This window comes from Puntigrus tetrazona, chromosome 5 (genome assembly GCF_018831695.1).
Source record: "Puntigrus tetrazona isolate hp1 chromosome 5, ASM1883169v1, whole genome shotgun sequence".
Classification (NCBI taxonomy): domain Eukaryota; kingdom Metazoa; phylum Chordata; class Actinopteri; order Cypriniformes; family Cyprinidae; genus Puntigrus; species Puntigrus tetrazona.
This window is the reverse complement of record NC_056703.1, coordinates 24,583,218-24,597,066: the sequence shown is the minus strand read 5'-3', so window position 1 is coordinate 24,597,066 and position 13,849 is coordinate 24,583,218. Positions and strand designations below refer to the sequence as shown.

The 13,849-nt window shown below is 40.7% G+C and overlaps 3 protein-coding genes across 4 annotated transcripts in view; 2 read left to right on the top strand and 1 right to left on the bottom strand.

Annotated features, from left to right (window-relative positions):
* Positions 1 to 18: 18 nt before the first annotated feature.
* Positions 19 to 2,581, bottom strand: ssna1 (Sjogren syndrome nuclear autoantigen 1). The gene is made up of 3 exons (XM_043239196.1): positions 2,279 to 2,581; positions 842 to 1,041; positions 19 to 353 (listed from the first exon to the last, which is right to left on the bottom strand). The coding sequence occupies exons 1-3, from the start codon at positions 2,328 to 2,330 to the stop codon at positions 258 to 260; spliced, it is 348 nt and encodes a 115-aa protein (XP_043095131.1). The 5' UTR covers positions 2,331 to 2,581; the 3' UTR covers positions 19 to 257.
* Positions 2,582 to 2,950: 369 nt separating this feature from the next.
* Positions 2,951 to 9,343, top strand: anapc2 (anaphase promoting complex subunit 2). Of its 2 annotated transcripts, none has more exons than XR_006250980.1 (14): positions 2,951 to 3,219; positions 3,399 to 3,654; positions 4,354 to 4,678; positions 5,171 to 5,303; positions 5,415 to 5,616; positions 5,705 to 5,824; positions 5,907 to 6,024; positions 6,123 to 6,301; positions 6,504 to 6,645; positions 7,242 to 7,317; positions 7,465 to 7,668; positions 8,051 to 8,183; positions 8,506 to 8,823; positions 8,899 to 9,039. XR_006250980.1 is itself a non-coding variant. In XM_043239193.1 (14 exons), the coding sequence occupies exons 1-14, from the start codon at positions 3,154 to 3,156 to the stop codon at positions 9,109 to 9,111; spliced, it is 2,409 nt and encodes an 802-aa protein (XP_043095128.1). In that variant the 5' UTR covers positions 2,951 to 3,153; the 3' UTR covers positions 9,112 to 9,343. The 2 variants fall into 2 exon arrangements, 1 of the variants encoding a protein (XP_043095128.1); XM_043239193.1 differs by having other exon boundaries at positions 8,582 to 8,823; positions 8,899 to 9,343.
* A 2,588-nt stretch (positions 9,344 to 11,931) lies between these two features.
* The window catches only part of npr2 (natriuretic peptide receptor 2), a 38,988-nt gene continuing 37,070 nt past the window's right edge, over positions 11,932 to 13,849 (top strand). The window contains exon 1 of the mRNA XM_043238812.1: positions 11,932 to 12,826. Within this exon, the coding sequence (XP_043094747.1) occupies positions 12,127 to 12,826 (700 nt within the window). The 5' untranslated portion in view covers positions 11,932 to 12,126. The remainder of the gene's footprint in view (positions 12,827 to 13,849) is intronic.

Genomic DNA, 13,849 nt, shown 5'->3' with positions numbered 1-13,849 from the left:
AAAAGGAAAATCACAAACTCACAATATCTCTTTATTAAAACATTGCATTTAAATAAAAACATTACATTAAACGCTAGTCTATATCAAAGCCATTTATAAAATTAGATACAGTAATTCGGAATAAGAATGAGAAGTTACATTCTGATTTGATAGGATTACGAGAGGGACGTCTGGAGAAGATGAAACAGATGAAGTGAGAGAACAACAGAATACAGATAGATAGATATCTATACACAAATAGGACCATTCAGCATTACTCAAAGGTCTTTGCTGCTTCTTGGTTCAGTGGCTTTGGTCAGATGCCCGGTTTCTTTCTTTAAAACACTCAAAAGTGTCTGAGAGCTTTCAAGAATCTGAAAGAGGCCGAGAGCAGAGGTTTAGTTAAACTAGAACAGCTCACAGATCAAAACCAAATCACCGACACTGAACTTCATCCGTCTGGCAAATTTAAACAGACCAAACTAAACGTATAACAATTGCTTTACGTAACTATTTTATCATTTCAAAAAGAGGCTGGATATTTTTAAGATGTAGAACTCACTGTATTAAACTTTAAACGTACTGACAGACCAGGATTATTAATATGCTAATATACGGCCACGTGATTTAGTTTAAAGCCTTTCTCAAATGGCGCTGGCAAACACAAAAAACATTGTGACTAACTTAGCAGCAGTGTGGCCATAATCAGCTGATAATCGTGCTTAGCCAGTTTTAGCATTGTTCATTTTAAGTACCTATATTAATTAATACTGTTAAGTCATGGCCTGTGCAGCATTAATAAAGCTAGCCGTCGGTGAAAAGAAGATGAACTGTTAAAAAAACGTCTTGACTGTGTCCTTACCTTCATGTACGCAGCCTCCGTCTCGGCGATGGTCCGGTCAAAGTCAGCGCGGGCAGCGAGGCGGCGTGCCAGGCTCTCGTTCACCCGACTCAGCTTCTCTGTGAGCACACGGATATCATGCTGGAGACGACTTTTCTCCGCTTCCTCCTGCTGGATCAGCCGGTTCAGCTCTTCTCTTTTAGTGCACAGTTCCTCTATGCCTGTAGAACAAAAGGGGTCAGTTTTAAAAAAATTAAAAAAGGAGGCTTCGGGCACATGCTGAAAATGTTTCTTTCCGTTCAAGTTGTGGTAGCTGAAAGGGAGTGTGTAGAAGTTGCAGATGAGGGCTTGCTCAGCAGTTCCTCCTACTAACTGAACATCTAATTCAAACAGTCCTCGAAAACCTACGCTTTTTGTGTGAGGGTATATACAATTTTCGTAAAAACATTTATGCTTCTCTATGCTTTATTTTATCAAACATATTATGAACTAATGATACAGTTTAAAATAACTTTTTTGTATCTTAAAATACCTCGAAACCTAATCTATTCCTGTGGAGGTAAAGTTCAGAAGCCATTATGCCCGCCTCAAGCGTATACATATGGCCTTCAGATGAACAGGGCACACAAACGTGGAAATACTTCCACTTTTCATAGTCGTCACTGCATTATTTGAATAATACAGGAAACAAACCCTCTCATGAAAGAAGAAATGTGACGACAACTGCTTATTATCTACATACTAGATTTTCAAAAGTACATGAAATATTTAAAAAAAACTGCGGAATCGAATCTTTCAGATATGTCTGAGTTTTACCTGTTTTTTACCTGTGTTTTACAGTGGATATATTTTCATGACCCAAGAAGGGATGCTGAACAAAACAAACGGTTACAAAAGTCTTCTATTTGGAATAACCATCCTACTAAAAAAAAAAAAAAATATAGAGAAAAGCCATGTTTTATAGGATTGTGAGACACTGAAGACTGGAGTAAATTATATTATAAAGTATTTAAAAATAATTTAAAAAAGCTATTTTTAATTGTAATATTTCAGAACATTACAGTTGACTTTTGATGTATTTGTAATCAAATCAATGCAGCCGTAATGCGCATAAGATACATCGATTTACAAAGTTTGTTTGTACAAAGACGAACAGCAAAATAAGAAAACCACTGATCTGACTTATTAAATGTAATGACACTGGCATACACGTGTCCAAATACTTTTTTAAAAACACCGTATTCATATCTCTCACACAAACACAGGTGTTGTTCTTTCGGGAAAAGACGAAAGGCACAGGACGGCCGCTGTCACGCAAGTCTTCTAATCACTACTAAGCTAGAATAACCACTACAAATGTCAGGAGACGAGCTGCCTTCTTCTACACATACAACTAAATAATATCAAAAAGAAAACCTAACGTATATATCGTCATACATCTCGGTCAAAGCTACTTACACTTGACAAGCTCGTTGTTGTAGGTTTGCAGAGCAGCTCCTTGCTGGGTCATTCTGATTAGCAGGCTAACTTAGCTCGCTAACTAAAAGAAGAGGCCCGCCTGCACTAATTTAATCACTAAGAGCGTTTCATGCGACCAGGCATTTAAGTCTGTTTCCTGGTTGTACCTTCTGAGACAGATTCTTGTTTGAATGAACAAGCCACGAACTTTACCGGGCGTTAAATGGAACACATCAGCGAGGGGAGTAACTTCTGAGAAAACATTCCAGAAGCGGTTAAATCAAGTCTCCCTCCTGTTTCCATGGGAACGTACAGAAAGCGTCATCACGTCGGTTTCCGTTAGACTTTTATTTTAGAATTTAGAATGCAGTTGTAGAAAAATAGTTTACATTGATACAAAAATACACATTACAGTAAGATACATTTGTATATTAATCTATGATAGTGTCAAATACCTGCGCACCACCTGTAACGTCACCTATGATTATTTATTATTATTATTATTATTATTATTATTATTAGTAGTAGTAGTAGTAGTAGTAGTATTGTCGTAAATACTACTACTACTACTACTACTACTACTACTACTACTACTACTTTTATTTAATTTTTTTCAATGCCACAAGACTACTACTTTTATTATTTTTTATTACGAACAACGTCAGCGTGTGGTCATCAGCGCGCGACAAGCGTTTGAAGAAAAGCGCTATAATTTGTAGACGTAAAAGCTAAACTGGATCTTTTATATAGCTTTGACCATATGATTTTGGACAAAACAGACACGGATTAAAATGAAAATCCACGTACAGTAACCGCGACGAACATTATTCTTGTATCCCAGGATATATGACTATTGTTTACAGCCTAAAAGAGGAATGAACGAGGTGCAGTCAATGCCGCAGGGACTTTCAGCAGCCTGGGACACGGTGACATCTGCACTGGTGAGCGTTACATGTACTACAGAGTAATTGATCGGTAAAAACGGTTGCTGAAATCGCTTCTATCCCAAATCCAAGCTAAGTCCAGCTTCTGATTGTAGCTGCACTAACAAAAACAAGTAACGTAAGTAACTGAAGTACCTTCACGTGCCCAAGGCTGAAACCCAGCTGTAACTTTCTAGGTGTCTCCTGTGCCGCCAAATGCTTCGACCGATGATGTTCTCTCTGAGGCCTTGGCCTTGCTGGGTGTTCATGGACTGGGTCAGTATGTGGAAGGATGGCTGCTGGAGACCCTGCAGGTGCGTCTGACTACTTCTGTGGCTCCAGAGTTCTGGACGGGGCTCAAGCAGCCAGAGGGGGATTCACAGGAGAGGGACAGGGCAAAGGCTTTACTAGAAGCTTTCAGAAACCTTCTCCAGGAGCTGCAACCTTTCCTTGGTATGTCACACCCTACTCTGTGGCAACTGTTTTATTCAAATATGTTTGGTATATATATATATCCTGATTCTGTGCTTTTTAATTAATTATGCTTGTTTTATTTTAATTATGCTTGTTTTAACATATTAAAGCATAATAATACCAATGCAAATTAATATGAATAACTTTGAGTCATCCTGTGGACCCTTAGAAGTTTGCAGAGCCCTCTATTTGGCCCTGTAGGTCTTAAATGGTCTCAAAATGTTTTAATAGACTTTTATTTTTTAAATTAAGGCTTTAAAGGGTCTTACGTTACAGCTGAAAGTCTTAAATTTGTGACATTAAATGTTACATGCACCACAAAAAACAAACAAAAAAAAATCTCAATATTTCCTTAAATTTTCCAGAATATATACCGTATTTATGCAAAATTTACTTGAGTGAGTTTATGCTTAAAACTAGAACAAATAGGTATGAACACTTCAAATCATAAACGTGATTAACTGAAAACAAGTGTTTCTTGATTGTCGTCACAGATATTCTCGTGGTTAGAGTTGCTGACATAATCTATGAACCCAGACTTTGAAAAGTGTGTTTATTTATCATTTTTATTTTTGCTTTTAGGTTGTATTGTGACCTGATATTTCTTCGTATGATTCATCATTTTCAGTGTTTCCCGAGTCTGCCGTGTTAATCTAACTCTCCGTTTCATTTTTCAAGATGGTCTTGAGAGACTGGGTTCGTGGCAGGATGAGAGCCGTGGGGGTCTGTCCGGTCCCGGGGCCCGGGGTCTCACAGAGAGGGCTTTCTCTGTCATTCGTGCCATTCTCCTGTTCTCCCCTTCACCTGTGCTGCAGGAGCGCGTGTTGGAGTTTTACAGCCGCACGTTCTCCGTGCACATGAGTCAGGCAGGGGAAGCTGTGGAGGCTGAGGAGGGCGCCAGCGAGCACGATGAAGGTGGTTTGTGCCCAGGCTGTGCCGTCCTCCCTCACCTGTGTTGGTGTCAGGAAGCTCTAGAGCAGCTTCAAGAGCTCAGCCACATACTGTGAGTTGAAGAGAAGTACTGTTCTGATAACACTACAGGTGCTGCCCTTTCTTTTGTTGTTTAGTCACTACTTACGTAATAGTGCTGTGGCGTAAGGGTGCATGAATCAAGCATTAGCGTTCCTTTGAGTCAGGCTTGCTCAATCTCGCTCTTTCCAGTATTAATCGGCAGCTTTTCCACTTGCTCAGGAGCAAATTACCCTCCTCCATCCCCAACTCCTTCTTTTGTACAGTCAGTCTGATGTAGACCCCTATATTTCAAATTGTTACACTTAAATATCATCGAGTATGTTATATTTTGCACAAGTGTTCTGTGTTTAGCAACAGGAGAGGCAAGGTGTTCAGTGCGAAACGTTTTCGTGTGCTGACGTTTGTAGACGTCCAAAGCTATTATTGCGAAACGGCAACATTCAGAGGAACACCGAATGGTTTGTTGGAGAGGTGGCTTGCTAAAGATGTCTTATCTAATGTCACTTTGCGATGTTAATTTCAGCTCCACACTACAGCTGTTGGAGCGTGTGAGCTCAGAGGCTGTGACCAGCATCCTGCACCAGCTGATAGAGCAGAGGATGGAGCAGCGCTGCAGGGGAGAATACGAGAGCTCTTTCCTGACAGACTTTGATGATGCAAGTCCCTTTTTACACTTAAATTTTAAATAATGTTCATTAAGAAATTGTGTGCAGTGTTACTGATGCATGCGCATCTGTACTAACATGGATAAATCACTGCGTCTCCAGTGGTTGGGGCAGGTTTTGGGATGGCTCAGCAGGGTGTTTGCCAGTAAGGTGGAAGATGTGGGCAGTGATGGCACACCTACGGATAGCACAAGGGGTCAGCCGGCCAACGCTCTCCTCCAGCGCTGGCACTGTCACATGCACCAGTTCTTCTGCCGTATTTATGTGAACATGAGGATCGAGGAGCTCTTCAGCATCATACGAGGTGAGAACTCCCTTAATGCAGCGTGCTACATGTAATGCCATCTCGGTTGTTTCATGGGAAATTGTTTGTTTCTGCTTAATTGGCGCAGATTTTCCAGAGTCTATTCCTGCCATCGAGGATCTTAAGTTCTGCCTGGAACGGACCAATCAGAGACAGCAGCTTCTTGCCTCCCTCAAATCGGCCTTTGAAACACGACTGCTGCATCCAGGTCAGCGATTCGGGACGCTGCTGAATACTCACGTGTGAACATGTTTTGACTTTCATCGTGTTTTCTTTTTTTTTCTCTTCAGGAGTCCACACATCTGACATCATCACGGTTTACATCTCTGCCATCAAAGCTCTGAGGGAGCTTGACCCTTCTATGGTGATCTTGCAAGTGGCCTGCCAACCCATTCGCAAATATCTCAGGTCACTGGGGTCGTGTGTCTCAAGATAGCCGTGCTTGTTTGTAAACCAGTTCCGTCACTGAAGTGCTTCATTCTTTGTTGTAATGTTGTAAATTACAGAACGCGCGAGGACACTGTGCGTCAAATAGTGGGCAGTTTGACAGGAGACGCAGAGGGTTGCACTGATCTAGCCAATGAGCTCTCTCGAGCTGACCCTGTTACCTTGGAGACACAGGATAGTGAAGATGAGGGGAGCGATCCAGAGGACTGGACCCCAGATCCCACTGATGCTCTCACAGGTTAGTGTTAGCTGTTACTGATTTATTTGTTTTTTGAGGATTCTTTGCCGAATAAAAAGTATTTATGATAGCTTATTAATATTAATATCTCATGGAATATTCCTGTCTAATTTAACAGCCATTCGCATGTGTGTAGAATTTCGGTCCAAATTTGGGTCCTAAGAGGTGATCAACATTCTCTCACGTGTCTTTCTCTCTGTAGATAAAACTGGCTCTAAACGGCGCTCTTCCGACATCATCAGTCTGCTGGTGAGCATTTATGGAAGCAAAGAGATCTTCATTAATGAGTACAAGACTGTTCTGGCTGACCGACTTTTGCATCAGCTCAACTACAACACAGCCAGGTAACGAACATGCACACTTTTCTCTCTATGATCCTTCACCTAGTTCTCTTCAATCACCTTGTCAACTTTGCTTTGGTTTTTTTATCGGTTTTTGTGTTTTGCATTTATCGTCCTCTCAAATCGTCTTTGCTGCTAAAGCTTTGAGATGTTTTAACAACCATTTGTTACGATCGGTTGACAGGAAACGGTTTGTTGTTCCAGTCCAAAATAGTGTGTACTTCTCCGTCCTTCAGTGACAGCCTCTTTACTTTGCTATGCATTGTGATCAAATTTTATTGCAAACAGTAAGTAATAGGGGGACTGTGGAGTGAGCAGGATGTCTTTTTAGTGTCTTTTTTACTAGAGTGCCTTTTTATTGTTGTTAGCATAACTGCTGCAAATAAACATGCATATATATTTTTTATGCCGGAGTGTCGCTTAGCGAATCTGCTAACACACAACGTTCTGTGTTGTTAGTGGAACATCCCAACTAAATATAAAAAAATGTTTGGAAATGTATTTTATATTATAATGACTTTTAACAAAAGATCAAAGACATTTTAAAGCAAAGGAAAATGAGAAGTGCAGTTTAACTCCCTCTGTCTTTGTTTTCGTAGAGAGATTCGTAACGTGGAGCTTCTGAAACTGAGGTTTGGAGAATCCCACATGCACTACTGTGAGGTGATGTTAAAGGTATGCCTTGCGCTTTTCCCGACTCCAGTCCACATATTTACTTCTTAGTTATTTGCCATCGTGTTATCATGACGTGTGACCTCAAATGGTTTTACTTCCGTTATGTGAGCTATTCCTGTTATCGAACTTGTGTGGTTTTCTCTGTAGGATGTAGCAGACTCTCGGCGGATCAATTCCAATATTCGCGAGGAAGAGAGTCGTCTTCCTGTAGAGGAGCAGTCAACGCTACCGCTGTCTTCCATGATCATCTCATCTGAGTTCTGGCCCCAGCTGAAGGAGGAGAAGATGGAACTGCCTCCGGTCATCTCTAAAGCCATGGAGGATTACACGCACCGCTTTGAAAAACTTAAGGTACTAACAGTCCGTTGTTTCTCCACCGATTTTGTGGTAAGACCCAGATGATGTGTTGAGCACCAAAAGTCTGCACCCGGTGCCGAGACGAGAGTTATTTTAGATTCTTCAGTTCTTCATGATACTCAAATCATGCCACTTGACGATTTCTCTTTGTTCCATTGTTCAAAATGCTGCTCACACTGTTTTATGAGATTTACCAAACCATTAACTAAAACCTTCTCCTAAATAAACTCCTCTAATTTGCTGCTTTTTAATATTTAGTAAGGTAGTTGTTACGTTTAGGTATTGGGTAGGATTAGGGAATAGAGATGTGGAATATGCTCATGAGAATTGGTCCTTTTACTAAAGTGTTATCAAAATGCTTTTTTTAATTTTGCAGGCCATGAGGACTCTGAGGTGGAAGCCTCACTTGGGTTCTGTTACGCTGGATGTGGAGCTGGAGGACAGAACCATCGCAAACCTCACCGTGACTCCTATCCATGCTGCCATCATTTTACACTTCCAGGACAAAGGTGTGAAGACCAAAATACTTTTTTTTTTTCCCTTAGGGTGTTCCAGATCTGAATAACCTTCTTTTGTGGAACACAAAGAAAGCTATTTAACTATATACCTGCTGTTTTCCACATAAAGTGAAAGATGTATGAAGAGCAGACTGAAATATTTAAAAATTCTGAGAGAATTTTTATTTTGATGTCAGTACAGCACGACAGCATTCCCGTTTAATGCGCTTGTTAACATCATTATAACTGGTGTATTTTAATTTAATGGAATAAAACATTCAAATGTTTTGATGTCGTGTTACCCGCAGGCCTTATTCCCTGTACTGCTTTCCAGGTTTTGACCTCCAGCGTTATGAGCATGTGAAATACCCAGTGTGCCACAGACCTCACTACCTGTTGTCCTTCATTAGGCACGTGGACGTTGGAAGAGCTGAGTGGTGTCCTAGGCGTGCCACAGGAGATGGTGCGCAGGAAGTTAGCTCTGTGGCAGCAGCAGGGCGTGCTGCGAGAGGAAGCCGGAGGTCGATACACTGTGCAGGAGACAAGCTCTTGCAGAGAGAGATCCGACAGGAGCGTCATGCTCATAGACAGTGATGAAGAGGGAGACTCCAATACCGCAACGCAGTCGGAGCAAAGAGAAGAGAAACTACAGGTGATTTATACACTCATACTTTTTCTTGCCTTGTGATGCTAAGACAACGCTAAACTGGTGTCCCTTTTTTCTCAGCTGTTCTGGGCCTACATTCAGGCCATGCTGACTAACCTGGAGAGCATGACTTTGGAGAGGATACACTCCATGCTGCGAATGTTTGTGGCCGCCGGATCTGGGGTTACTGAGATGGATGTGAACGAGCTGCAGGCGTTCCTGCAGAAGAAAGTCAGGGCCCACCAGCTTATTGTGTCCACTGGTGTCTACAGGCTACCCAAGACCACTCAGTAGTGGAGATCAGAAAAACAATAATGAACTATTTCATCATTTGTATTTAAAAAAAAAAAAGGTTTGTTTATTGCGCAAATAATAAAAAGACAACACTTTTTGTAATCGCATGTTGCAGTCTTTATGACATGTAAAATACAGTGATGGGGAAAATGTTTTTTTTGTATTTCACAACAAATAGTTTCAGATTTTTATCCTGATGAAACACAGCTTTTATTCATTATTTTGTATTAAGGAAAAAAATGTTAACACTTTTCGCCCATGTTAAAAAAAGCTGCTTTAAGCTTATGGTTGTGACTCCTGTAGCAGCAATAACTCTATTATAATTACACTATATAATTTTGGCCAACTATTCTTTGCAGAACTGATGCCATTCAGAAATACTGCAGGGTATTCAAACATTGGTTTAAGGTTCTGCTGCAGTGTTTCAGTGGGGTTTTCTCTCTAGTCTGTTTTGAATTAATGTCCTGCTGCATAATCTAGCTGCACTTGAGAACCCTTCTCAGAATTACAGACAGCTTCTTCCTCATTAGTTCAGAAATTGCTTTTTTACCTTTGGCGTAGTGTTTGACATTTTAACCAACTTCATGCTGATTTAATGAAACGAAGTCAGTAATCGGACCTGATCGTGTGCAGTCCATCTGTAACTACAGGCGCAAATACATTTTCACACAGGTCTGGTGTTGGGTAACTAAAAAAAATTATTAAATCTATAATTATTTAAAACTGTATTTAATGGTTGTTTAGGTTGTCTTTGTTTTGTATTAGATTTAGTTCCCGTTCATTAAACAATTTACTTTGAAAAATAGAAGAAATCAGAATGTCTACATGATTTCTGATGAAATATTAACAACATAATTTGAATGAAAGATTCAGTGCTGCGTGTGAGTACTGCCATTCAAAAGATAGGCATCAGTAAGAATTTTTATGTTTTTATTGAGTCTTACATTTTGACTGAACTATTAAATGTAAAGAATGTTATAATAAAGACTTTTTAAGACACTGTTAGAATAGATTTTCTAATTTTGTGATATTCTGGCGACAGCATTTGAGAAGAATTAATGTTCGGTATTGGATTTGGTCTCTTGACTGTCAGTGTGAGTTCAGTCGACAACCACTGCTTTGAATGGACCCTGAGGTGGAGACCTTTCATGCACTTTGTGCTCCAGATCTGGTGATTCTTGGGGCAGCGGTGGATGATGAACATGTGAACCCAAGGCCTCTCCTGACTTTCTCCCCATTCATGAAATAGGATGAGAGCTGACTCATCAGACCACACTGCTTTTTCCGCTGCTTAATGTCCAAGATTGCGCTCTTGACACCAGGTTACGCATCTGGGTTGGCCTGGGATGAAAGTGGATTCATGGCAAACATGCTGGAGTTTCCATCTCTTAGGAGCACGTTGGAGTTTGTGTTGATTCTGGATCACAGAGACGTGGAAATGATGTGAAGTGTCTAATCCCTCCATGAATGTCGACTTCGGACTAGTGATCATAGTGATTTTTTGTTATTTTTTTAGGTGTACTATTATATTTGAGATTTTGGAGTGTGTGTGTGTGTGTGTGTGTGTGTGTGTGTGTGTGTGTGTGTGTGTGTGTGTGTGTGTGTGTGTGTGTGTGTGTGGGCGGTAATCGTGCTCCCTAGTTACAAATGAACTTGTCTGACCTCTCTTGGCAGTTTATGAAATGGCAATTCCGCAGTTTACTGTTCAAGAGGGATTTGATTTCTTTTTGTTGCATATGATTACTTCCTCACATCACCGTTTGATTAAAAAGAATCACATTAACATGTGCACAACCGTAGTGTATACTGTATGTGCCACACAAAAAATTTACTGTAAAATGCGGCATTATACGTATAAATAATAAATAGTATAGAGGTGTACTGTAAACACGTTTTGATTCAACATTTTGCGTCTCAGAATTTAGAATTTATCTTCTAAAATCTCAGAAATCTCTCAGAAAACCATTACCCGTTCATCACCGTGATATTTTGAAAACGTTAATTTTGTATTACACAATGATTTCTTCCTATGACGGCAACACGCATATATCAGATTTGTTATTATTATTATTTTATTAGTATTTTTCGCCGCCAGCGGAGGTGTGTAGCCAACGTTTGAATAATTTAGTCTTCTCGGATCATCACGACTTGCCTAAAATAAAATCTACTGATATAAGACAATTCAAGAATATTACGATGCTCGTTTAAATGTTTAACCCACATAAATGTGCGATATTCAAAAGAAGCTGAAGGGCCTCATCACTCACTATGCATGTTTCTTTTGTTAAATATATATATATATATATATATATATATATATATATATATATATATATATATATATATATATATATATATATTTTTTTTTTTTTTTTTTTTTTAGTAGAAGGCTGCAAATGAATGTAGTACTGCAGTTTAAACCTAGCATAGCATTCTATTTGGCGTAAATTTTATCGACTGATGAATTCATAATTAATGGCATGGCACGACAGAAATACGATACACAATATAAAGTACTGTTGAAATGTCTGCGGGGCAAGTCTCAGGTACAGTTCAACTAGACTATACGACTTATCCCAGTGAATCACTAACCACCAGCCCTACCCACCTCCATTACCTTTGAAGCATTTTAATTGCTTTAATCATTTCCCCCTTGGCTGATTGATGCGTCTAAAAACGCTTGTTCAGGTTAACGGGTTAGTTTATAATTTAGCAGGAGAGTGTATCTGACCCGCAGACAGAGGGAGCCGTTAACTAGAGGATCGGTTAGTAGCTGTCATGACGTGTAGCGGGATCTTCACACACACACACACACACACACGCCGAGGAGCACATCAAATAAAGCACCAGGAGACTCTGGCAAGGTGTTTAGTCGGACTGCAAGGGGAAAAGGCGCCGCGAACGGACTGCGCTCTTTCTTCAACAAGGGATATTATTCGCCGAAGTTTGATTTGAGAAGAATAAATCACGTTACCTGGCGAGCATACACTACTAGGATTTGTTTGTGAACTTAAGATGGGATCGGGACCTGAAATGGGATGTAGTTTTTTCGTGGCGCTGCTTACATGCGTACTCGTGCCGGGATGCAGCGCGGAAAACGGGAATATTACCGTAGCGGTGCTGCTGCCTGACAATCTGAAGTATTCGTGGGCATCGCCGCGCGTCCTCCCCGCGATCCGGATGGCGCAAGAGCGAATCCAGAAGAGCGGACTTTTAGGGGGACACACCATCAACCTTCTGAATTACAGCACTGAGGATTCGTCGGGTTCGTGCTCGGAAATCGAGGCGCAGATCATCGCCGTGGACACAAAACTTTACAACAAACCGGACGCCTTCATCGGACCCGGCTGCACGTACTCGGTGGCGTCCGTCGGGCGGTTCGCGTCCCACTGGAAGCTCCCTCTGATCACCGCGGGGGGACCGGCGTACGGTTTTGACCGTTCGGAAGAGTTTAAGACTATCGTCAGGACGGGCCCGACCACCACGAAACTCGGAGACTTTGTCCGTCATCTGCACGCGTATTTTAACTGGACCAGTCGCGCGCTGATGATCTACCACGACCTCAAACAAGACGACCGGCCTCATTACTTCCTCTCCGAGGGCATTTACTTGATTCTGAGAGAGGAAAACATCACCGTGGACGCGTTCCCTTACGAGTACCCCCAGACTTTAAATTACAAAGACATCATCACGTTCATAAAGGACAACGGGAGAAGTAAGTCTAGCTCGGGTCGACAAAGATTCACTCCTTCAGGTCGCTATGTTTAAGCCACTAAAACCAAAGAAAAAAAGGGCAGATCATCGCATTTTATTATTCCAATTAATGCATTGACCAAGTCAATAAATACAGGAATGCTGTACCCCACTAAAAAGTCAGAAACACAATACATACACAAAGGCTATAGGCTACATAATGTTTCAGTTTAACTACTAGTTCATTCAGAAATTAGCCTTTTAATCACTAAAACAAACCTTTTTATGACAGTATATTTTATACAGTATCATTCCCGATTCTACAATAAGCCTTTATTCATACCGAAGTTTTCTATAAACTTTCTTTTATATAAAATACACATTCAGATTCAGTGAATTGTATTTATTTTATCTGTCCCGTATCCTACCATAGCACATAATACTTGTATATCAGAATATATACCATATAGGTATTCATATGAAAATACCGCTGTTACCCGTTCTGCCCAAACACAGACGCACACACGGTTTATTTTCTTAAATCAATAAAGCGTGTTTGTGTTATTGCTTAAAGCATCCCTCCACGGCAACCGCATTGATATTTTTGATCCGATACATCTAAAATCTGGAGACAACAATGAGGCATTGATAGCTTCGGTTTAGGACTGACAGCACCTGTGTTCCCCCGGGCTGTATTTTTGGCCCTGTGGTGCCCTGTGGGAGTTATTTACAGCGCCGCCAAAACAGGAGGACACGCACCGTATCCACCGTTAATAAAGCAATGCAGTCAACATCTTCAGACACCTTGTGTACGGCAACCTACCCGACACAGAATCAAAAAGCTAGGTGTTTCAAATACTTTAGAAACCGAAACGCCAATGTTCTTTTTTTATTGAGACAAATGGTTCTCGATAGATAGAGGGTTCTCTGGACTCAAGGTGATGCAGAGAACTCTTGAAGTTCATTAGTGGCTCGATTTTTTGTTTCTTTGCCATGTTTGACATTCTCATAACCCTCTGAGCTGTCAAACACTGTTATTGTGGCA

What these genes read in the sequence shown, in the direction of transcription:
- anapc2 (XM_043239193.1), top strand. Translation starts at nt 3,154, where the DNA reads ATGAACGAGGTGCAGTCAATGCCGCAGGGACTTTCAGCAGCCTGGGAC. An exon ending in GGAGCTGCAACCTTTCCTTG is followed by an intron (nt 3,655 to 4,353) that starts GTATGTCACACC and finishes TCATTTTTCAAG; the next exon opens with ATGGTCTTGAGAGACTGGGT. An exon ending in CAAGAGCTCAGCCACATACT is followed by an intron (nt 4,679 to 5,170) that starts GTGAGTTGAAGA and finishes TGTTAATTTCAG; the next exon opens with CTCCACACTACAGCTGTTGG.
- ssna1 (XM_043239196.1), bottom strand. Translation starts at nt 2,330, where the DNA reads ATGACCCAGCAAGGAGCTGCTCTGCAAACCTACAACAACGAGCTTGTC. An exon ending in CAACAACGAGCTTGTCAAGT is followed by an intron (nt 1,042 to 2,278) that starts GTAAGTAGCTTT and finishes TTTGTTCTACAG; the next exon opens with GCATAGAGGAACTGTGCACT. An exon ending in CGGAGGCTGCGTACATGAAG is followed by an intron (nt 354 to 841) that starts GTAAGGACACAG and finishes GGCCTCTTTCAG; the next exon opens with ATTCTTGAAAGCTCTCAGAC.